At 46.0% G+C, this 24,273-nt stretch overlaps 1 protein-coding gene across 1 annotated transcript in view; it reads right to left on the bottom strand.

The window, feature by feature from the left end:
- Nucleotides 1-658: 658 nt before the first annotated feature.
- CLIC5 (chloride intracellular channel 5) overlaps nt 659-24,273 on the bottom strand; it is a 171,735-nt gene continuing 148,120 nt past the window's right edge. Inside the window, exons 5-6 of the mRNA XM_010863081.1 lie at nt 11,506-11,690; nt 659-5,494 (exon numbers count right to left, since the gene is read on the bottom strand). Of these exons, the coding sequence (XP_010861383.1) occupies nt 5,327-5,494; nt 11,506-11,690 (353 nt within the window). The 3' untranslated portion in view covers nt 659-5,326. The remainder of the gene's footprint in view (nt 5,495-11,505; nt 11,691-24,273) is intronic.

Raw genomic sequence — 24,273 nt, 5'->3', positions numbered from 1 at the left:
GCAACCCACTCCAGTATTCTTGCCTGGAGAAGCCCCATGGACAGAGGAGCCTGGTGGGCTACAGTCCACTGGGTCGCAAAGCATCGGACTAAACACCGCGCAGCACAGTGTATCTACTAATCCCATCCTTCTAATTTATACCTCTTCCTTACACTTTCGGTAATCATAAGCTTGTTTTCTGTGGGTCTGTTTCTATGCCTGTGGGTCTATTTCTGTTTTGTAAATAAGTTCATTTGTATCTGTATTTTTTTTTCAGATTCCACATATAAGTGATATCACATGACATTTGTCTTTGGCTGGACTTATTTCACTTAGTGTAATCGTTTCTAGTCTACCCATGTTGCTGCAAATGACATTGTTTCATTCTTTTTATTACATATTTTTTGGCTGCGCCACGTGGCTTGTGGGACCTTCATTCCCCTACAAGGGATTGAACACGGACCATGGCAATGAAAACATGAAGGCCTAACACCTGGACAGCCAGATAATTCCCTATTTCATTTTTTTTTTATTTGCTTTTGATTTTTAAGAAGAATGAACATCTTTTCTTTCGTAATGGGAAAATCAAATAACGTTTGGAAAAAAGAAGTATTTCATACTCATTTCAAACAGCATAGGAAATCCCCACCTTCAATAAGACGTCTGATGGTCGATTTTGTACTATTTGAAAATAAACCAACTTTATTTGAGTTAGTCAATACCAATCAAGACCAGAAAACAAATTTATAACTGGTTCAGATTCATGAGGAAAACACTTAGCAATGTCTTCATTAAAAAGGAATTTTACATTATTAAGGCTTGAAAGCAAGTCCTGTTGTTTTATCACCACAGCTAAAGGTCTTGAGGAAAGTCAAGTGACCATCACTGGGAGTGTTTTTATAAAGTGAAATGTTTGATCTTTTATAAAAGCTAGGCTTCTTTGCTAAATTAGTTAACTCTCCAGCTTATAAAATGGGATAGCCAGGTGGTCAGGAAAGAAAGACAAGTTCAAACATCAGTCAGATATTTTATATTTTAAGCATATACATAGTCAATATCGCAAAATCTTTATACATAAATACCATAGATGACTGTATCCTTAAAATTATATTTTGCCAAAAAAGATTGCTTTCATAGAAATAGATTAACCCAAGCTCTACAGTGAGGCAATTTTTAATTTTTGTTTTGGTTGAGGAGGGGAACGTTGGATCCATTTCCTTAAGTAACATTAAGTAAGACTATGCACATTTTGGGTCATACCATGTCACAAAATGAAAGGATCCTGAAACTAAGCTGGGAGGAGAATATTGACAAAGGGAGAGGATGATGTATTCATAGGAGGGCATGTGTTGTTTGGATTACATGCCAAGAGCCGTGGATAGAAACCAATGGGCCGTGTGTGCTAGGAGGGTCCCAAAGCCAAGATGTGAACACTTCAGTCCTCACATCAGAACCAGGATGCTTCCCATGCACACTTCTTTTTCTAATGTTCCTGAGGCTTTTAAGTGTTATTTTTTAAAATAAGGAAGTGATCCCTTGGGAATCATTGAACTTATTTTAACCATGAGTTAATGCTGCTCATTCCAAGGAGAAGTCACCAGCATCTTGGTTCCCTCTGCTGCTGAACTGGCCTCCTGGCCCTTGGAAATAGGAGTCACAGACCTACCTACTGGATGTCCCCTGCCCCAAGACCAACTTAATTTCAGACACCAACTCTCACCGTTTTCTCCTGATGGAAAACTGGACACGACTGAGCGACTGAACTGAACTGAGACCTGTATCTTCCTGACACTGCCTCCTTTTTCATTCTGTTTGTCCAGACCTTGCTGATTTCTAGGATCTTAGATCTTCAGGGTCCATTCCAGATGTGATCCATTCTACAACCATTCTAAGATGCTTGATCTTGTCTTTCTGCAGAGTGGCCAGGGGGTACAGGTGTTACAAAGAGTTTCTGTTGTATCATTTGACAAATGCTAGAAAATTCAGCCCAGGAAAACTCATTCTTGGCATGGCCTCTTTCTAATCAAAAGATCAAGCATTTCCATGGCCCCACCAGCAAGATAAGTGAACACTGAAGACAGTATCATTTCTTGGGAAGATGAAACTAGTTTGGAGACCTGTGGTCAAACAACCCACTGGAGCGTGGGTTTCACTTTTCAACTCATGAGCTTGGTGCCAGGTAACTGTATCGTTTGTTCAAAACAAGACAGCCACACTCATACTGGTAACTCTGAAGTGTCAGGTAATGAAGCTGTGCAATAGAAGGAACTATGTGCTGGACCAGTCTAGATTTTACTGATCCAGCTCATCTTTTATAGCTGTTAAAATCTTATCCAATACACTCTCTCAGGGCAAGCTGAGAGGCAGGCAGGACTGAGAAGATGGGTAAATTCAACACAATTGTTCTGAATACGATTCTTATTTCTCCCTCTGCCTCACACTATGCTAACCCACCAAAAAAAAAAAAAGTGATGTGAAAACCAAAGGAGAGAAATAAATCTAGAGTAAAATAGAATCTCAACCCAAGTAAATCCCCTCTTACTGCCACTGAGATGCTTTTTGAGATATTGATATGCATGCCAGACCAATAACAAGGGTCACTTCCCATCTCAACACTCTGGAGTTCAGGGTCAAATTGCAGACCTTCAATACTCCCTGAGTTGATTCTGAGGACATCTGAGGACCTTTCCACACTGTGGCTGGGAGATGATATGCTGTGTACAGGACAAGGTTATGGCCAAAACCCAGGGAGACTGAAGGATGTGGAGAAAAATCTCTTTGGAAAAGAATCATCATAAGGCAATATTATTTAAAAATACTCTGATAAACCTCGTCATAGATGTTAAAGCTTTAAATCAATAGTTGGTTGCATCATATGATAATCTGCTGCTGCAATAAATAGATATTCCTGGATTGAGTACCAGGAAATGTCATCCATCTACAACTCCTCTCCCTCTGTTAAATGGTTATGGTGGGGTCATATAACTGCTCCAACCCCACCCCTGTGCCCTAATATGGTTACTGATATAAAACTAAGTCAACCACAGAAGGAACAGCTAGAACCAACAGTATTGATTTAGTTTGGCTTGTTTGTTTTTAAAGGCTGTGTTTAAAGACTTGCCAGTTGCTGAATTCTGAATATCCAGTGTCCTCAGGGTTCAAAAACTCCTCTGTAGGGGCACTCTGCCTGGGGTGCTACTCTGCCTGGGGGAGCTTCTCTGCCTGGGCATCCTGCCATTTTCACTGTGGCTCACTGGCTGTGCCTCTCAGGTATACCTCAAGAACAGCACCTCTCTGGATCTCGGGAAAGTAAACTGCTTCTTAGATCATCGTACTTATGCTGTGATGTTCAGGGAAGGATCTCTGAGGACAACAGAATTTCACACTAATGAAAAGGCCTTTAGGATCATTTAAGCTTTCATCTCCCACGAGACCAACATGGGGCTTTTCCCTATTGTCAGAAGGATTGTTTCCTCATCAGTTTGCCTTTTCAAACATCTCCAGGGACAAAGTTAGCAGGGAGTCCTGCAAAGGTTCCCTTAGAGGAGGAAATGAATCCATTCTTTCTGCTTTTGAATGAAAGGTCTCAGGCTTATAGGATGCCCCACTGAGAAATGGCATCTTCCTCCCTGGGCTAAAGGGGACCCTCTGCTTCTTCCCCTCTGCTCTGATCACTGGGTCCCCTTTCTCTCCAGAGATCCCTGGAGGCAGGTAGGTCCAGATATTGCTTGGGTTAGAACCTTGTGATGTTTCTACAAGAAGGCCCCGTGCTGTCCTGCCCTCACTGAGCAGCGAGCCAAGTCCTGGGGCTTTCGGGCACTTGGGAGCCTCAGCCTCCATCAACAGGTAACACAGAAGGGAGGATTGTTGAAGGTAAGGGTCTGCGGCGAGTGGACTTTCTCCCAGGGCATTCATGGCAAGAGGGAGCTCATGACTAGTTCATTTTTCTTCGTTTCCTCTGCACAGTTTCCTGTGCTCAGGCAGGGTAAGCGTTTAAGGAGGTGAAACTCAAGGAGAATGACTACAGAGTGAAATGCTAGCTAAAAAACAGCTTCCTCTTTTTCATCGGGCATTGGAATCAGACGGTAGGAAAATTTACCCAGATGCACGTGTATTTTTTCTTTGAGTTTAAACCACATGGTTTCCCAATCAGAAAGGCCCATGGACTTTCTTCCTAAGGTTCCACGATCAAGCCACCTCCTAAATGTATCTCTCGCACATCAGAGGCTGCAGCTGAATCAGAGAGCACCCAGCTCACAGACCCACATCCAGGAACAACTTGAAGACGCTGGAGAGTCATTTTTGGTCAATTGTTGGTATTTTGCTATGAAGATGGCAGCTACATGACATCACTGGTTCGAGACTTAGATCATAAGAGAAAAGATCTACCTGGAAGATTCCCAGGGAACACTGAGTCTCATACAAAGGTCTTCTTAGCCTCCTGCATCCATCCCCCCACCCCCCACACTCCCATCTGCTTTCTCAGAGACCAAAATTCAACCGTGGATAAACATAGTCAAACCCAGGCATGTAATCCCCAATGAAACCACTCCCATAAGCAAGCAAACCCCATGGCTGGTAGACCCCAGGGGCCTTTTGGCATCAACACTTCTCCCCTTCCCTCCCCTCCCCAGGTACCCCAGTTTGGAATGGCATGCCAATTTCCCTTCCTGGCAAGGCCTGGACAGATAATAGAGATCAGCATCAAGCCAGGTATATGATCACATCAGACTGTGCCCAGCACTGCAGAAAACTGAGACTGTCTGAAGTTGTTTTCCAATCTGGCCTTCAGTGCCCGAAGTGACAATGCTAGAAAGTGCTGAGTGACTGGAGGTGTGTCTGCCAGGTGCCCAGACCCACGTCTGCCCCATCCACTCTCTGTCTCCACTAACACAGCCATGCACCTCTTTCTAATAAGAACGAAGAGGGCGTTTGGCCTTGGAGTTACTGACAAAGAGGAGGGGTGGATAAGGACAGCATGTTGTAGGTTTCTAATGCATCTCAGGAGATATTTCAATATTGGCAAAAGGGGCCAGTGACAATCCCACAGACAGGGTTCCCCCCGGCACCGACCCCCAAACACACGGAACCCAGTCCAGGTTCGAAAGGCTGACAGCTTGACCGTTTCTCTCTTTTCTGCTTGAGGGATTCCTGCCTGACCAGAGGGAGATGGCGCTGACTTTGGTCAAAGCCAGCAGGCGGGGGGGGTTCCAAGGATGCCAGAGAGATGTGGCCTGATAGAGACAGAAGTTTCCAGAGGTGGCGTGGAAGAGAAGTGTGTGAAGCCAGAGTCCTTGGGGAGACGGTGGAGTCCTTCTGCAGCAGCGATGGGGCGAGACGGCCAAGTTCAGGATCGGCTGAGGCGCTTGGCCACGTCCGCATAGGCCAGCTCGATCTCGCTGTCGGCCGCGCAGGTGTTGGTGAACTCGTCCCGGGCGTAGGCGTTCTTGAGGTACCGCCACAGACCCGTCATCTCAGCCGGGAAATCGTAGTTGCGGTATTTCTTGGCCACAATCTGCAATAGAGATGGCGTTAAAGAGTGAAATAGATCACCGGGAAGTGTTGGTGATGTGGCAGCGTGAAATAGATCACCGGGAAGGATCAGTGATGTGGCCCTGTGTGTGCACAGCGGGAAGACCCTCCATGTGTCCCCCAGGGGCCAGCAGCAAGACACTTGTCATGCAAGGTGATGGTGCCGCCTTTTTAATGCAACACTATTTGATTTAATTATCATATGCTATTTTTTTTATTTTTGTTGTATTATATTTTCCCAAGCAAGTATAATTTGTCCTCTGATCTAGTAATTCTGCTTCTAGGTATTCCTTTCCTTAGGAAATATCGTGAGTGTATAAGAAGATATAGTTTCTTGTAAATAGGACTGCAGGACTATTTGGAAATAGCAAAAAAAAAAAAAAAAGGAACCCAACACAAATGTCCAACAACACATGAATGGATAAATACGTTGTCATATATACATGCAGTGGCATACTGGAGAGCCATGAAAAATGAGGTTGCAGAGAAAATTCCAGGGACTTGAAGAACGCTTCAAGAGGCTGTTCAGTTGGAAGTACAGTATAAAGCATTAGGAGGAATATGTATGATGAGCAGAAGTATATACACCAATCTGTTAGCAGAAGATACGTCTGACTGATAGAATTATAGACAACTATTTTCTTCCCCCATCCAGCCTTATCTACAGAAGGGAATGCAAAGCAAAAAAACATGCAAGTTAGATGCCGGAATGCATATGGAGCTTCAGGGTATGTGGAGGTGAACAGACGGTGATTCCTGTTCTCTCCCTCGTCTGCCACACTCGGGGCTGTGGACCTGAGCCTTCTGGGGAAGTGGTGTTTGTATTGAAAGACAATAGCATAGTGGTTAAAAGTGTGGGCTCTGGATCCCAGATGACTAGATCTGTAATCCTGACCCCATTACTTGACAATGGTGTGATCTTGGACGAGCTACTTAACTTCTCTGAGCCCCAAATTCTTTTTCTCTAAAATGGAAATAATAAGATGACCTACCTTGGAGTAGTAAGTTATTTAATATACATAAAAGTCATCTGGGGGAGGTGCTGGCTTTAAGTGCTCAAGAAACATCATCTAATGTCAGAATTCATTGAGACCCACCACATCTTCTTTATCCGTCATCTGTCAATGGACATTCGGTTTGTTTCCATGTCTTGGCTATTGTATAGTTCAAGTTTTGATCATTCCAAACTCTTCCCTTTGCCCCCTGCCCTGAAGAAGGAACCACAAGGTACATATCGCCTCCCTAGTTCTTAGGTACTTAGCACTTCTTCATATTAAATTCTTTCGGTTAATATAACTGGTTTGGGGAGGTCAGTACCGAAGCCACCTGGCAGTGTCTGTCCATCCAGGATAGGTGTGGCCAATGAGCACAAGAGATGGGTTCAGGGTCCTTGGACAAAGCCCTGTCTTCACTGCAAGAGGAAGGGGCCCTGGGGCTGCCCACAGCCTTAAGAAGAGGCTGTCTTGGGTCAGGAGCAAATCTATGCAGGGGTGGAGGCTCCAATGAGGGAAGCAGCTTGAAACTGCCAGAGAGAATGAAAAAAGCCCACAGAATATAAATCGGTGCAGCCACTGTGGAAAACATATGAAAGTTTCTCAAAAAACTAAAAACAGAACCCCCATATGATTTGGTAATTCCACTTCTGAGTACATATCTTTTAAAAAAAAAAGAAGAATACTAATTTGAAAAGATACATGCACCCCAATGTTCATAGAAGTACTATTTACAGTAGTCAAGACATGGGAGCAACCTAAATGTCTATCAACAGATGAATGGATAAAGAAGATGTGATACATATACACCATGGAATACTACTCAGGCATGAAAAAGAACGAAATTCTGCCATTTGCGACAACATGGATGGACTTAGAGAGCATTTTGCTAAATGAAATAAGTCAGACAGAGAGAGACAAATAATGTATGTTACAATTTATATGTGGAATCTAAAAGAGAAAACTAGATACAGAGAACAGACTAGTGGTTACCAGAAGGGAAGGGCAAAACAGAGGTAGGGGATTAGGAGGCACCAGCTACTATGTATAACATAAGCTCTAAGTGTGTATTGTATAATACAGAGAATATAGTCAGTATTTTATAGTAGCTACACGTGGAGTATAGGCTTCCCTGGTGGTTCAGATGGTAAAGAATCTGCCTGCAATGCAGGTTTGATCCCTGGGTAGGGAAGATACCTTGGAGAAGGGAATGGCAACCCACTCCGGTATTCTTGCCTGGAGAATTCCATGGACAGAGAGAGGAGCCTGGTGGGCTATAGTCCATGGGGTCACAAAGAGTTGGACACGACCGAGTGACTTCCATACCACCATACATGGAGTATAGCCTTTAAAAATTGTGAATTACTGTTGTACCCCTGTAACTTATATTGTACATGAACTATACTCCAATTTTTTAAATGGAGAAAAGGAAAGAAAAAGAGCCATAATAAGGTCAAGACATCCATTAAAAAAAACTAATCCATGGGGTGGCCTTGAGTCTTTCGCTGCTGGAATTTATTTTCAGGTTTTTAAAGGATATAATTTGAACTGGGAAACAACAGAGACTCAACATATGAATTTATATTTGTGTTTATATGTATAGCTCCCTTCCTGTTTGCTGCAGGGGCTAAACAGGTCCCTGTGCCACGTGAGGGTCTGGGGGGTGGTGGAGAACAAGGGTCTTGTGGGAGACGACAAGAGTCCCACATGTCCCTCCCTGCCCGGATCCATACACCCTGAGCTTGACCAGAGCTGGTTCTTTCCTCACATATTGGCTCGAGTTGGGAGATGAGAATAGGAGGCAGCCAGACAATGAAAGTTCAAACCAGGCTGTCAGCGAGCAGTGGGGCTGGAGCAACTCGGCCTCCAAGGATGCAGATAAAGCTGAAGGAAAGCCAATGAGAGAGAGGGAGGGAACGTGCGCGGGAGAAGCTCTGACGTCAGCAGGAACCTCCATGCTCATGTTCTGAATTTGCTTTCATATGAAAACAGTTAGCTCCCCCAGCCCAGATTAAGTCTTGGCATCTGAAGCCAAACTGGAGGTCTGACTTGGCTCTCCTTTCATGCTTTCTGCACTTTAGAGGTTTGCCAGGGCTCTGGGCTCTGATAAGCTGGATCAGCAGAAATCCAAGGAGATGGGAAGCGAGGCCCAGCCTTTGTCCTTTTGTGGGTCATCCTCCTTCCGAACTCCAGCTCCTCCAAGTGAATGACGCACTGAACATCATCCAAGGATGGGCGTAACTGGGAGTCTAGTGCTGGAAGGAACTGGAGGAACCAGAGGATGAAGCATGGGGCCTGGGAGGCCCATTTGTCCACCTAATTGGACACGTGATTCTTGAGTGGGTGGTCCAACCGTGTGTGACTGAGAGACGGGGAGGAAGAGAGGGGAAGAGGCGAGAAGGAAAATAATCATCCACACCTCTTCTTTCAGACATGAGAAAAACGACTTCCCCAAAGAGTAAACGACTTGTCCCAGCTCCTGCTGCTGGTTGGTGGTGTCTCTTGGACAGCAAGGAGATCAAGCCAGTCATTCTTAAAGGAAATCAATCCTGAATATTCATTGGAAGGACTGATGCTGAAGCGCCAATAATTTGGTCACCTAATGCGAACAGCCGACCCATTGGAAAAGACCCTGGTGCTGGGAAAGATCGAGGGCAGGAGGAGAAGGGAACAACAGAGGATGGGATGGTTGGATGACACCACCGACTCAATGGACACGACTTTGAGGAAACACCAGGAGATAGTAAAGGACAGGGAAGTTCGGCATGCTGCAGTCCATGGGGTTGCAAAGAGTCAAACATGACTGAGCGACTCAACGACAACAGAACTTGAGTTTCTGGACTTCTAGAATGGTGTTCTTCCCATGACCTCTGATAGTGTTACTGATAGAATCATATCACCCAAAATGGTGCCACTTCGTCCTCAAGGAAAGAGAATAAAGGATGTTTTGAAAGTGGGGTGACCGTGCAGTTATTAATAACTTCAAAGACAAACACCTTGGACAGACTTACCAATCACCATTGGCTTGGCCCTGAACCCCAAAGTGTCTTCATATGAATGGATTGCATTTTCTCTGCCCATCAGCCCTGGCAAGCATGATTCCCTCCCAGGATCCAGCCCTGATGCATCCCTTGGGAGCACCAGGGCAAGCTCAGCTTATGTTTCAACTCCAGCTGATGTGTGCTCTGAATGAGGGGTTCTGATTTCCAGCTCAGGACATCAGCCGAAAACCAACAGGCAGATATCCAACTGATAAATGACTGCGTCTGATTCTCCTTAGTGACAGGTGGAAAGAAACTGAGTGTCACAAGCTAGGTGATCAAATGGTCAACCAATGACTGTTAATTAAAGGGCTACCATGTACCCACCATTAGGCTTGGACAAGACCTATCCTCACAGAACTTTTGTCTGACTGAGACTGTAAGAGATCAACAGATGTAGAAAAAGAGAGCAGTCTAGCTCTATGATCCCACTGTCTTTTTCTCTGGACTGATGAGGGTCAGAAAAGGATGTGCTAGAAAACAAACTTATGGTTATCAAAAGGGATAGTGGGGGTAGGGGAGATAAATTAAGAGTTTGGAATTAACATATACACACTACTATATATATTAATAACATATCTAAACAACAAGGCCCTACTGTATAGCACAGGGAACTATAATATCTTATACTAACCTATAATGGAAAAGAATCTGAAAAACAACATATATACATGTATATGTTATAGTTGCTGTTATTTAGTTGCTCAGTCGTGTCTGACTCTTTGTGACCCCATGGACTGTAGCCCACCAGGCTCCTCTGTCCATGGGATTTCCCAGGCAAGAATACTGGAGTGGGTGGCCATCTCCTTCTCCAGAGGATCTTCCCAACCCAGGGATCGAACCCAGGTCTCCTGCATTGCCACCACGGAACCCCAGTTCAGAGAAATTCAGGGGACAAAACTGCTGTCTTCAAATGAGATGAAGAGAGCAGCCCTGTTCTGTGTTGTTCCAGAGAACCAAGCAAGCAGGGAGGCAGGTTTGGGCTCCATGTAAGGAAAGATGGCTCTTAATAACTAGAGCCGTCCAAAATGGTAGGGCTGGCTTGGTAGGCAGAGGGCTCTGTGTCATCAGAAACATGCAGTCACAGCTTCACTGAAGCCTGTCACAGACACACAGGAAGAGGTCCACTTTGGGATGGGAGATTGGGATGACTCAGAATTCCCCTCTTCTTTCCATTTCTCGGATCCTAAGGCTGGATAGGAAAGATTACTCTCTGTATCGACCATGATTGGGAAGCAATGGTAGCAAAAATAATTATCATTTCTTTGCAACCTCCAGCTTTTTAACTAGTAGAAGAGGAAGATGCTGTCTGCCTGCCCCAAGGAGTGGCTATAGGAAATCAAAAGGTGGGTCTGCCCACAAAGAAAACACGTATACGAGACCACGCTTAATAGAGATCATGAGGTAGTGGGTAGACAGTGAAAACCTATGATGAAAAGGTAAGGAAGAGGTCTTTGGAGTGATAAGACTATACGTAACTACATATAATAGGCTTGCTGTTGTTTCATCGCTAACTCATATCCCACTCTTTTGTGACTCCAAGGACTGTAGCCCACCAGAGTCTTCTGTCCATGGGATTTCCCACGCAAGAGTACTGGAGTGGGTTACCATTTCCTTCTCCAGGGGATCTTCTGGCCCCAGGATCGAACCCACGTCTCCTGCATTGGCAGCAGATTCTCTACCACTGAGCCACCAGAGAAGCCCTTACAACATGGCAGGCATTTTCAGGCCACATTTAGTCTCCCAACAGCCCTGGTTAAGCAACACATGCCTGTGTAACTGGAGCTCAGAGGGGCTACACAGCCAGCATGCAGCAGAGGTTGACTTTGGGTCCCTGTTCACGAATTTTCAAACTCCGATTCTCCATCAGCAGGCGGCCCTGTCCTTGTCTCATCCTCGCAAGAGACCCGGGCCTTTGATGAAGTGGATCTGGGGGGCACCCACAGGTAGAGCGCTCTTACCTTGACCACATGGAGCTTGGGCAACAGGTTGCAGTCGGCCAGGGTCAACTCGTCCCCATCCAGGAACTTGCGCCGGGAGCCCTTTTCATCATCCCCGCGAGTGTCGGCATCAATCTCCTCCGGCAGAGGGGTGTTCAGGTAGTCATCCAGCTTCTTCAGAGCCTTGGTCAGGCCTCGCTCAAGGGCTGGCATGGAACAGCAAGGGAAGTGTCTTTAGTCAACCTCCTTGCCACTGGATGCAGTCACAGGGACTTCAGGGTAAAGGAGCTTATCCAGAACCCTGTCTTATTAGTGCTCCCCACACACTAAAGAGCCTCTTGATGAAAGTGAAAGAGGAGAGTGAAAAGGCTGGCTTAAAACTCAACAGTCAGAAAACTAAGATCATGGCATCCGGTCCCATCACTTCATGGCAAATAGATGGGGAAACAATGGAAACAGTGAGAGACTTTATTTTTGGGGGGGCTTCAAAATCACTGCAGATGGTGACTGCAGCCATGAAATTAAAAGACGCTTAGACAGCATATTAAAAAGCAGAGACATTACTTTGCCAACAAAGGTCCGTCTAGTCAAGGCTATGGTTTTTCCAGTAGTCATGTCTGGATGTGAGAGTTGGACTATCTTTAAAGCTGAGCACCGAAGAATTGATGCTTTTGAACTGCAGTGTTGGAGAAGACTCTTGAGAGTCCCTTGGACTGCAAGGAGATCCAACCAGTCCATCCTAAAGGAAAGCAGTCCTGAATATTCATTGGAAAGACTGATGCTGAAGCTGAAACTCCAACACTTTGGCCACCTGATGTGAAGAACTGACTCATTTGAAAAAACCCTGATGCTGGGAGTGATTGAAGGAGGGAGGAGAACAGGACGACAGAGGATGAGATGGTTGGATGGCATCACCAACTCAACGGACATGAGTTTGAGCAAGCTCCGAGAGTTGGTGATGGACAGGGAAGCCTGGCATGCTGCAGTCCATGGGGTTAAAAAGAGTCAGACATGACTAAGTGACTGAACTGAACTGAACACACACCAGAGAGAATCTGACAGCCAGTACACCATGCCATAGGGGAGTATTAAACAGCCTGAAAAAGTGAACCTTAACCAAACAGTAAACACTTGCTAATCCATTTTTTTAAAAGATAACATAAATACAGAAATACAAGTATCAGGATATCTATCAAAGCCATTATAGTTCTCATCTCCAGCAGATACCATAATAATTATCAACTTTCATTTTCTTGTTTTGCTTAACCAAATTTTGCCAATATTCTGCAATTAATCCACATACTAATTTTGTAGGAAGAAAAGGCTATTAAATAAGGAAATAATAGCTATATAGACATTCTAGAACAGAGATAGGCACCAGATTTGGGGGAAGCCTTAGCCTTGGCTAACCCAACCTGAGAAGGAGAGGGGTCAAAGCTTCCAGGAAGACAGGACATAGGACAGTGAGTACCCATGTCCAGGGTTGCCCCAGAGAACCAATGGATATCAAGGAGGCATCCTTGAGTTTAATTTAGAGGGGCTGTTCTAAAGTGTTAGTCACTGAGTTGTGGCTGACTCGTTGCAACGCCATAGACTGTAGCTCTCCAGGCTTCTCTGTCCATGGAACTCTCCAAGCAAGAATACTGGAATGGGTAGCCATTCCCTTCTCCAAGGGATTTTCCTGACCCAGGGATGGAACCCAGGGCTCCTGCATTGCAGGTGGATTCTTTACTGTCTGAGCCACCAGGGAAGCCCAGAGCAGTCTAAAACGGAAGGGCGAATAAAACAGGCAGTGGGCTCCCCCAGAAATGTGCAACCCTGGATGCATGGAAACCTGTCCCTCAAGGAGGGAACATCCAAGGGAAGATAATACGGCAGAAGGCTTTTCCAGCCTTGTCCCAGGGATTATCTGGCCAATAATTCATTCACATATAACAGCAGAACAGAGACTTCCCTGGAAGAAAATTTCTGAACTGAATAAAGAGGAAAACACAACGTATCAACTTAAAAATTATATAAATATATTAAAGAACAGAGCAAAATACTCAAAGGAGCAGTTGTAGGATGTCACCATCACTCAGAGTCATTCTCTAGCCTAGAAACTGTCTACCTAGGCTCCGAGAACAAAGCCAGAGGAGACGGCCAGCCAAGTCACTGCATCTGCGTTATCAGTCCCAGCACTCCGCACCACCCACCGCCCCCCCGGCCCCGCACCCACCCCCAGGGCTGTTCTTTCCAGACTCTGGTTTAGAGCATGACACTGAGATGATGGGAATCAGGCTGGATGTTAATTCCAGCAGATGAAAGGGAGGAGTTGCCCCCAGAAGAAGAGCCCAGAGGGTTGTGCTCCTGTTCAGATTTTTCCCAAATGTGCCTTCTGTCAGCCCCTCCTCACATAATCCATGTTTGTCAGAACCTTTGTCTGAGACAATGAAATGACACCAGCCCAAGATATGGCCATTGAACACTTACTGGAATGTTTGAAAACAGGCTGGAGGTTGGACGTGGTTTCTCAACACTTCCTTCTCCCTGGCGTGGCATTTGAACTTGGACTTCATCATCTGCTTTGTGTTTCCAGTTTGGGAGAAAAGACTGAGCAGGGCTGGGAAAAATGCTTGTATTCCCCTTAGTAATTGTCTAGACTGGGATGGGACTGCAGGCCTATTGAAGCGCACCAGCAGAGGGTGGATGCTCAACAGTACTTCTTAGCACCCCACCCCACCCCCACCCAAACAGCTGTGGTTTATATTGGGTCTCTTTGCTTCCACAAACCCTGCTGCCCCTTTCAGTTACGGAGATGATAACAAAATCTTGCTTCTAACGGAGAAAGGAACAATCAAATTGAATTCCTGTTGAACTGTGATGAGCTGATACCATCTGAGGGAACGAGGCATGGGTAGGGTAGGAGACGTTGCAGGTTCTAACTCCAAAAGCCCCCCGGACCCCTGAGCTGGTACCTGCCCGAGTGCCCAGGCTTGGAAACATTGTGAGATTTGGTAAGAGAGTCTTAGAACAGCAACTGAAGCTCATTAGGGGGATGATTCTGGAGAAATTTAAACTCTCTCTCCAGCAATTTCTCAAGGTGGACGGGTAAAGTTTGAGAACAGCCAGGGTCATTGCCTTCAGTTCAGTTCAGTCGCTCAGTCATGTCTGACTCTTTGCAACCCCATGGCCTGCAGCACACCAGGCTTCCCGTCCCTCACCAACTCCTTGAGCTGATGTCCATCAGGTCAGTAATACCATCCAACCGTCTCATCCTCTGTCGTCCCCTTCTCCTCCTTACGTCACAGCTATGACCTCATTGCCTTACGTCACAGCCATGACCCACCGTGTAACACACCACGTCCGGATGCTCTGAGGACGTGCTGTGTGTATCAGTGCATCACTCCTGTTTGTGCGTTTTGATCAGGAATGTGAAGGTCAGAATTGGAGACAATCATGGTAGAAAGAAGAGGAGATGAAGCTGCAGAGAGGGCCCACGTGACAGAACTATTCTTGCATTTAAATTCTGACCCCACCCAGGGTAAGTTGTAGGGCTTTCCAGGTGGCACAGTGGTAGGAGACACGGGAGACGTGGGTTCAACCCCTGGGTTGGGAAGTTCCCCAGGGGAAGGAAATGACAATCCACTCCAGTATTCTTGACTGGAGAATTCCACGGACAGAGGGGCCTGGCAGGCTTCACCTCATGGGGTCTCAGAGTCAGACAAACGACTGAGCACACACACCTAAGGGTGAGTTTACTGTGCTGCTGCTGAGGCAAACACTCCAAGGCTCTGAACATGACTTTTCAAATTCCCTATTTATTGTATTGACTTTCTACTCCACAAACTCTGGAAATGTCCCTGATCCTGGCACTTTTGAAGTGTGAGAGTGGGCAAGTTCCTCAACCCCTCTGAGTATCACTTTTCTCATCTCAACTACGGGACTAAAGATCTCTTATAAGGCCAGTGCGAGGATTAACTCGGCCAATGCAGGGAAAGTGCACCATCCGATACCAGGCTCCTATTAGGATATCAGTTACTGACAGTTACTGCTGTTGTGTTAGCAAACCGGGCAATCATCCTGCTCTCTGTCCCTCAGGCCACACCCTTGGTCAGTATGAAGTGAAGTGGTGAAGTGAAAGTCACTCTGTTGTGTCCGACTCTTTGCGACCCCATGGACTATACAGTCCATGGAATTCTCCAGGCCAGAATACTGGAGTGGGCAGCCTATCCCTTCTCCAGAGGATCTTCCTGACCCAGGAATTGGAGGTAGATTCTTTACCAACTGAGCTATTGGTCAGTATATCCCTCAACAATCCAAGGTGCACCAGAGCTCGAGACAGCCTAAGCTCCAATTCTGAACCCCAGTACTGAAAGGAAGAAATCGACAGCTTGGAGCCTGGCTTCTCTTACTGACCAAATGTCCAGCCACGGTCCTGTCCCTTAGCCTCCCTTGGGATCCTTCTCGGTGACAAGCCGTGTTGAGAGGCAGGGCTGGGGGGAGCTAGACTCACATGCTTGCATGCCAACATGGTGCTGTGTTACCGAATGACAAAGGCCAGCACTGACATGCTCTCTGCCAGTTCTTTGCTCTTCTACCTGCCAACTCATTCATTCCCCTGACTCTGGCTCAATCTGGCCTCTATAGAGTTTAATGATCTTTTTTGGCTGACGGCACCCAGGTTGTGAAACTGTTGCTGTTGAACTTTCTGCTCTGGTGAGAGTGAAGGGGATGTGAAAGAAAGCAGAGCGACAAGATGATGTTAATTCCTTCCGTGTTGGCATCTGAAACTCTCCCTCCAAGAGACTTCCTCTGAGAGGAGGAAAGGGGGAGCAGAAGGGAGGAGGGGGGATCCCTTCGACAGCAGCAAGCCAGCCTAAAGCCAGGAGACCCCAAGACCCCCCGACCACTAACGTCCCAGGCACTTGATGGATCTCCAGTCCTTGAAAGGCTTTCTTCCCCTCTCCACCCCGCCCTTCCTGTAAGATTTATTCCGTACCACACACAAACGCACTGCATAAAATATGTGATGAGGAAACAAGGGGAATAGTTCATAAATATTCTCAGCCATATGCAAACAATCTCAAATTTATTTTTCTCTTTCTTAAGGAGGGGGAAAAAAATCCACCCATTCCATGATCACTTCCAGATTCATTGAGGTTGATATTACATAAGACCCAATATTGTTTTCTCGTTGTAGAGAAATAATGACTTGGAAACTGCAATTTGAGCTAAGAAAATAATATACTCTTACCCGGGCATGGAGGCTGAATGGAGACCAGGGAGCCAAGACTCAGCCTCCAACGAGCTCTTGCAAGTGTGGCTCAGCCCTGCTTTGAGGCATGCTTTGCTGACATGCTTTATGCAGCAGGGGTACCGAGGAGCAAAAAGGGCCGTGCAGACCCCTGGGGGCTCAAAATTCACCTGGAGCCACGCAGACGTCGCAGGTGAAAGGACTGTGGGCCCGGATTGCTCTGTTCTCAGTCTCTCATATGCGGATTTTCTCTGGCATGCGAGCTTGCAGATAGAGGAGAGCCAGTGGTCCACCTCTGACCGTCGTCTGCAGCCTGAATGGGGGTCTGTTCACCTCTGCCGTGGAGAAGACGGTGCTCACTGGGAGCTGGTCCCACGTCCCGGTACCTGCGCCCTACTGCGCACCTTTCACTGCTCGAAGCCTACTCCCCAGCACCAGTAAGAAAAACACTGCTGTTCTGAAGTGGAACAGGGCTGTTTACACCACCGACCATTTAAGTACACAGCGAAGCTACTGAGATGAGAGCTGTTATTCATTCCCATTGAACAGATAAAGAAATTGAGTCTCAGTCTCATCCAAGGCACACAGGCCTGTGCCAGCAGGTTGTTCAAACGACTCCCGGGATGTACCATGAAGAACATAGCTGGTTTTGTTTTTAACCACTCTGGTCTTCCTTACAAGCTCCCAACCCTTGGGTCATGGGAAAACCACAGCACTAATTTAGTCCATTCTGGATTAGAACCTAGTAGATGTAATAATCAAAATAGTCCCTCTAGAGCATAAAATAGTCCCTCTTTTGCATAAAAATGCTCAGTTTCTCAGACAGCCTTCCTCTCCCTGGCTCGTCCCCCTGAGTTAATGAGGAGGGTGGGGGAGGAGGCTCCTGGGACCTCCCAGCACAGGGGCGACAGAAGTCCTGGGGTCTGCTGTGTGGAAGGCTACCACCGGGCCTGGGGCTCTTCTCAGTGATGCTGCCCCTTCACATCCTTCCAGACTTACCATGGGGATATCGACCTTCCAGTGGTGGTAACAGATGGGATGCTAGCCTCTGTCCAGAACTTTCCTTGAGAAGGATATCCAAGCATAGCACCCTGCGAGGCTCTCCAGACACATCTCTAGCTCCCTCTCCTCCTTCATCCCCCAAACCCCTGTCTCATTTCCATTTCCTCTGTCAGAGATTTCATCAACCACAGAGCAGCAAGCCCCCGTGAGTGTTGATTCCTCCAGGCCTAATTCTTAACGTGCTAACTTTGAGAAATAAAGGCCATTTAGAATGTTTTAAGACAATAGCTTGGCTTACAAGGCTACTGTCTTTTACAAATGCTATTTTGAGTAACAGAAGCTAAATACTGAATTTTTTTTCTCTTTCTTAGAATTCCTTCTATAGAACCCTAATCTCTCTTGAAGCTGATGGCTAGGACATATTAGAATCATGTACCCAGGAAGACAAAAAGAAAAATGTTTTCAAAATAGTAGTCTTATTATATGACTTAGGAGCAAAACCAGGATTTAAAACAGGGGCTGTTGGACTCCAAAACTTAAACTTCTTCTACTCTGCAAGGCCATCTCTGGGTGCCAAGGATGGGCCCACGGCTGTTGGGGGTCCATTCAGACTTGCATCTTCCCACTATGCTGCAGGCCATTCTCATATCCCCTTATCCCTGACAAGAGCATGGCTGTCAGGGTATCATTCCTCATGTCCTAGCTTCAGCATACACACTGACTGTGTGTACGCTCAGTCCTGTCTAACTCTCATGTGACCCCATGGACTGTAGCCCGCCAGGCTCCTCTGTCCATGGAATTTTCCAAGCAAAAATACTAGAGTGGTTTGCCATTTACTACTCCAGGGGATCTTCCCAACCCAGGGATCAAACCTATGTCTCTTGTGTCTCCTGCACTGGCAGGCAGATTCTTTACCACTGGCGCCACCTGGGAAGCCCAGCTAATTGATACCATATTTGCACTCTGCTATTAATGGCTTGATGTTAGCTATAATCGTTGGTGCTCTCAGCTACCATGATTGAATCTAGAAGGAGTTATCTCTGAAGATGGAGCCTACCAGGATTCTTCACTTCATTCCTCATTAACAATAGCAACTCTGCCTGTGCTCAGGGCCAGTGCTGTCCCATTGCCTGAGTAAGAGCAAAACGTCTGGGTGGAAAGAGAAGTCCATTTGGGTTTTGCCTATGAAGGATGACATATCTAGATATTGAGAAATACCTGGAGGATTGAGAAAAGTGAAAGTGAACGTGTGAGTCACTCAGTCACGTCTGACTCTGCAACCCCATCGACTGTAGCCTGCCAGTCCATGGAATTCTCCAGGCCAGAATACTGGAGTCAGTAGCCATTCCCTTCTCCAGGGTATCTTCCCAACCCAGGTGTTGAACCCGTATCTCCCACATTGCAGGCAGATTCTTTACCATCTAAGCCTGAATGAAGGTTTTACTTTTCATCTTATCATTTGAGAGCATGTTGATATAAAGGATGCAAAAAGAAATATGCAGCTGTGGTTTGAGGCACACCACAGCAGAGATGCTTCTGGCTATCACATATTTTTGGAGAGAAAATACAAAGATGGCGACACCTTGTTGATAGTTTTAAGCATGAATGAAAACGTGGTGGGAACAAGAAAAAAAAAATCAAATAGACTGTTCTATCACTTCTCCCTTGCCTTTTGGAAGAAGCAGGTTTTCTTTAGAAACTGAGAGAGGTCAGATTGCTCCTATGAGATGCCCAAGGGCCAAAGATCAAGGAGAGAGGAGGAGGCTGGAACAGCAGAATGGTCCAGGAGAGTTGTGAGGGGTGGGGGAAGAGGAGGTACAGGCCAGATGTGCAGAAACGTGGATGCTATCATAAAGAATGCAATTTTGAGGACAGACAAAGATATTCTAAGGGGTGTTTAGGACTTTCAGCTTTGTGATGGACAGTGTAATTCCCTCCCACTAAAAATATCCTATGTAAGGATCCACATTCATTTTCCAGGTTTGGGGATTAGAATCACGTAGCTTGTTTCTGTTGCAAAAGTTCTTAAAGAGAGTAAGACTGCCCAGTTATATTGGGGTTACATGAGTATGGATGACCCCATAGAGGTAAAATTATAAAACAGGCAGAAACTGGGGGCCATACCCTCTGATCCACAGTGACCTTTCTAGAACACAGAGCAGTTAAGAGGTGGCTGATCCCCACATTCTCTTGTCTCTTAAAGCTGTATCTCTGGGACTTCCCTGGTGGTCCTGTGGCTAAGACTCTGCATTCCCAACGCAGGGGTCCTGGTTCCATCCTTGGTCAAGAAATAGATCCCACATGCCACAACAAAGACTGAAGATCCCGTGTGCCCCAACTAAGACCTGCACAGTCACACATACATACATACATATTCATCCATAGGTATATATATATAAGGCTTTCCAGGTGGTACTAGTGGTATAGAACTCGCCTGCCAATGCAGGAAACTAAAGAGACATGAGTTCGATCCCTGGGTCGGGAAGATCCCCTACAGGAGGGCAAGGCAGCCCACTCCAGCATTCTTGCCTGGAGAATCCCACGGACAGAGGAGCCTGGCGGGCTGCAGTCCATAGTGTCACAAAGAGTAAGACACGACTGAAGTGGCTGGGCACTGGCATGTATTATTAGGTGTATCTACGGAGGATCCCTAGGCCACACTGAGCTAGAAATGGCATCAGGGCTGGCTTTCCTTCATGCTTGCTGGGCCCCTCTCTGCTGTGCCTGGGCTGACTGTTGGCAGGTCACTGGTGTCATCAGGGAAGGGACAGACAGAGTCTGGGTCAGAGGGTGTCAGACAGCCCCACGCCAGTCTCCCCAAGAAGGCTTGCCATAACAGGCAGAAGCAGGATGCCCAGCAATTCTAGTGTTCAGGAGACCTGAGCAGGTTTGACTCCTGCCACTGGTTCTGCAGAATCCAGTGCATGGTGGGACTTAGAGATCATCACTATTATTATTACATTATTACGGCTATAGGACGTAAGTTTATGAAAACATGGAGCAAGGAGAGGCTGAGTGAAAGATTAAGAGCAACAGATCAACTCGAGGCAGAAGCGGGGTGTCTGAAGTGATGCTCATCCAATCACCCCAGAACTTCCCAGGTCCAAGGAGAATGAGGGGAGCCTGGAGGGTGAAGCCCACTCCCACATGCCCCTACATGCTCAGGACCCCAAGTCGCCTAGGATCATCTCCTTGGATTTAGCCTTGTTCTCTCCGGGTGTCAAATTTTCTTGGTCTGATAGTTTGGAGAATCCACGTTTACTTTGGCATCAGACCAGGGAAGAGTGGACTTGGCCTCATGGGGAGGAAGATGCTGTCAAATTGGCTCCGTCTGTGACAGGCTCATAGGTGGGAAACAGTTCCCGGGCCCTCGTCTTTAGGTGCTGGTGAAAATAGGAAAGGCAAAAAGATAGTGGTTTACGAGAAAGCACCAGCAACTTCAGCAGACCCCTGCCGTCCTCTCGTGTGGCATCAGCTGGGTTTGGGAAGAGTCTGCGGCTCAGGCTGCCATGAGTATTATTTGCCGGTTCTAGGAAGGATTGGGGCCTTGAATGGGAGAGAGGTGAAATGACAGACTCCTATGGTTCTTCCAATAAAAGGCCAGTAAATAACTCTCTACCCCCAAGGCAGGATTCAGCTCTAATCACGATGGTGGATTGGGATCTAGGACATCATTGCAGGCTTCCTAGCTCCCTTTGGTGGACAGAATCAACTAGTGAACCGGGCATTTTCTGATAGATTTCTAAAGAATGCCAAAGGATTGTCCTTGAGAAGAGACAGCCCCTCCGTATAGCTTCCTCCTCAAGCCCTGTAGGGGATCATTGTGATTTATATAGCTCCACAAATCAACTTTATGTTTGCCTTTTGTTCTGAAGTATTATTCCCAATAACAATAAACAAAGACAACAAATATTTTTCTTTAAGAAATACAAGTCTTTGCCAATTACTGTTCATTGTTCAGTTGCTAAGTTGTATCCGACTCTTAGAGACCTCGTGGACTACAGCATGCCAGGCTTCCCTGTCCTTCAGTATCTCCTGGAGTTAGCTCAAACAAATTATTTATTAGGCTGTGTTTAAAACACAGGAGTGGTAGAGCATTTAGGACAATCCAACATGCCTTTCATAAGCTATGATTTAAAAGTACGAAGGGAGGTATGGATCACAGAGACAATTCCAGATTCAAATCATCTGCTGCATCTCCTAAAAGCCACAGTAAATTTGAAGAGAAGGATTATCACTTAGCTCTTCACATATAGGTTTCCTTGTGTGAACACAGTCTGTACCATGTAAACACCCCAGATGTTTATTTATGAACAGGAGGAGAGAGACAGAGAAACACTGAATAAAGAGAGAGCCAGCCGAAGAGGAAAACTGCGGGAATTCACCAGGGAGGGGAAAAAACGAGCTGGAGCCGCCCGCAGAGAATGTGGTCCCCATTAGGGAGCCTGGCCCAGACGTTTGCGATGGGGATGTGGCGCCCCCTTCTGGCCGCTCCTTCAGCAAAGAAAACTCCCGCAGAAAACTCCTGTTTTCTATTAGGCTTTCCAGAAACTCATAAATGGTTGTAAACCCCATTGTGCTAATAGGAAGAGCAACATAAATGCTGACTGAAGCTATTAATGCTGGTTGTAGTTTATGCGGTGGATTGAATCAGGCTGAAAACGGGGAGTATTTTTACGGTGACTTTCTAACAGGTTATTTTTAAGTATCAGGCCATAGATTCGGTGGGGTGCTGATGTTCAGACATTTGGAATGAACTTCTCAAGGGGGAGTCTAACTTTCTCGGTCATCTGTTCCAGAGTTTAGACCTAGAGACTTTGTTTTTCAACTTTCAAACCCCTCCAAACAGGCTGAAATTATTTAACCGCCCTCTGCCTTCTTCATCCTCAAATAGCAACATCTTTTACGTAAGAGCCATTAGCAATTTAAAAAACGGCCAGAGTGCTATCATAGCTCTCTATTTAAATATTTGTTGGTTCTAGTCATTTTGTGACTATCCTATAATAGGTTATATAGTTGGTCCAGTCTTTGATTTGTCAAATAGGTTTCTATGGAGCGCCCTCTATGGGCAAGGTTTGGAACTCCTAGTCCCCCAAGGATTGCTGAATTAGGACTTCAGCTGTAAAGCTGGGATTGTTGGGCATTTACAGCGACATATAATAGGCGGTAGTTGTTCAATCAGTATTTGTTGTTTTATGAGTTGATTTGATCCCAGTTTCCTAAATGACCTACCCAACCCTTATTCAACAACTCAGTCTGAAAAAAGTAGAAACCCTTGTTCAATAACCCAGTTGAACGTTTTCCATAACAGACTATATTAAAGATCCTGTGCACAGACCACAGGACCAGTTGCCTAGGTTGGTATCCCGGATTGGCCACGTACTAGCTTAACCTCTTGTGTCTCAGTTTCCTCATCTGCAAAACAGATCACAGCATGGTACACCTTACAGGGTGGCCATGAATAACACCTGCAGAAGTCTCGGGCTGGTGCTCGGCATGCAGTCAATGGTTGTTACGTACCATGTGTGATAATGCTGATATATAAGGACCAAAGCCACAAAACACCTAATAAATTCTTAGAGTTGCAAGGAAAAGGACTGCCAGATAAATATTGTGCTTGACCGGTCCTTTGCCCTGAGGAAGTCCCACCGGATGAATCAGGTAGAGTTCCTTTCTGTGTGTTCAGCTGATCCTTTCACTCTGACTCTGCTGCCATGACCACAGTTGCACCAGAGTAAGCCTTCTCCTTAGCAGTCATGCAATGGGGCAAACTTAAGAGCTTAAGTTGAGGCGGGGGTTGCGGATGACCGACACTTTTGCAGAAGTTCCCAGATTCTGCACAATGACACCCTCCCCTCCCTTACTCAGAGAAGATCTCTGGGTGCCCACTGCTGTCCCCCAATATGGATTACATTAGGGGGAGAAACTCTCCCCTGGGCATTATAACTTTTACTAAACAGCTTTTACTAAACGAGTCTTACATCTTCTAAAGTTTGAACCAAGAGTGTCTCAGATTAAGTGTGCAATTTTATACTTCTGTTTCCTAAAATCTAAGTGGGGTAATGATTCAGATTTAGTCAAGCCCAAGGGAGAATTTGAAATAGTATGCCTTTTTTTGGCACGGCTAGATCAGATATTTTCACTGCCGCTTTTTTTTTTAATCATCTTAAGTTGAAAGTAGATTATATGCAAGAGTTCACTTTTACCGTCTTTGTTACCAAGAGAACCCAGATTTGTTCAGAGTAGCAACAAGCTGGGTCACAATTATTTTTTTCCAGACCCCCAGACTAGGGGAAGCCAAATGATCAAGTTCTTCCCAATGATATACAAGTGGAAATTGACGGATATGCTTCTGAGAAAGAAAAGACAAGACACAGCTGGCACTGCCTGGAACTCAGATGTAATGTCTGGAAGTGGAGCAACTATCTTGTGACATGAGGATGTGAGTCACATACTCAAGATGGAGAATCAGATGCTCCAAGGAGCTGGATCCATGATTTCTTAAAGAACTACAACTGCCTGGAACTCTCTCCTCTCTGGATTTTTTGTGA

Source organism: Bison bison, unplaced genomic scaffold (assembly GCF_000754665.1).
Source record: "Bison bison bison isolate TAMUID 2011002044 unplaced genomic scaffold, Bison_UMD1.0 scf7180017864487, whole genome shotgun sequence".
Classification (NCBI taxonomy): Eukaryota; Metazoa; Chordata; class Mammalia; order Artiodactyla; family Bovidae; genus Bison; species Bison bison.
Note: the sequence above shows the minus strand (reverse complement) of the source record. Positions and strands in the feature narration are given on the sequence as shown.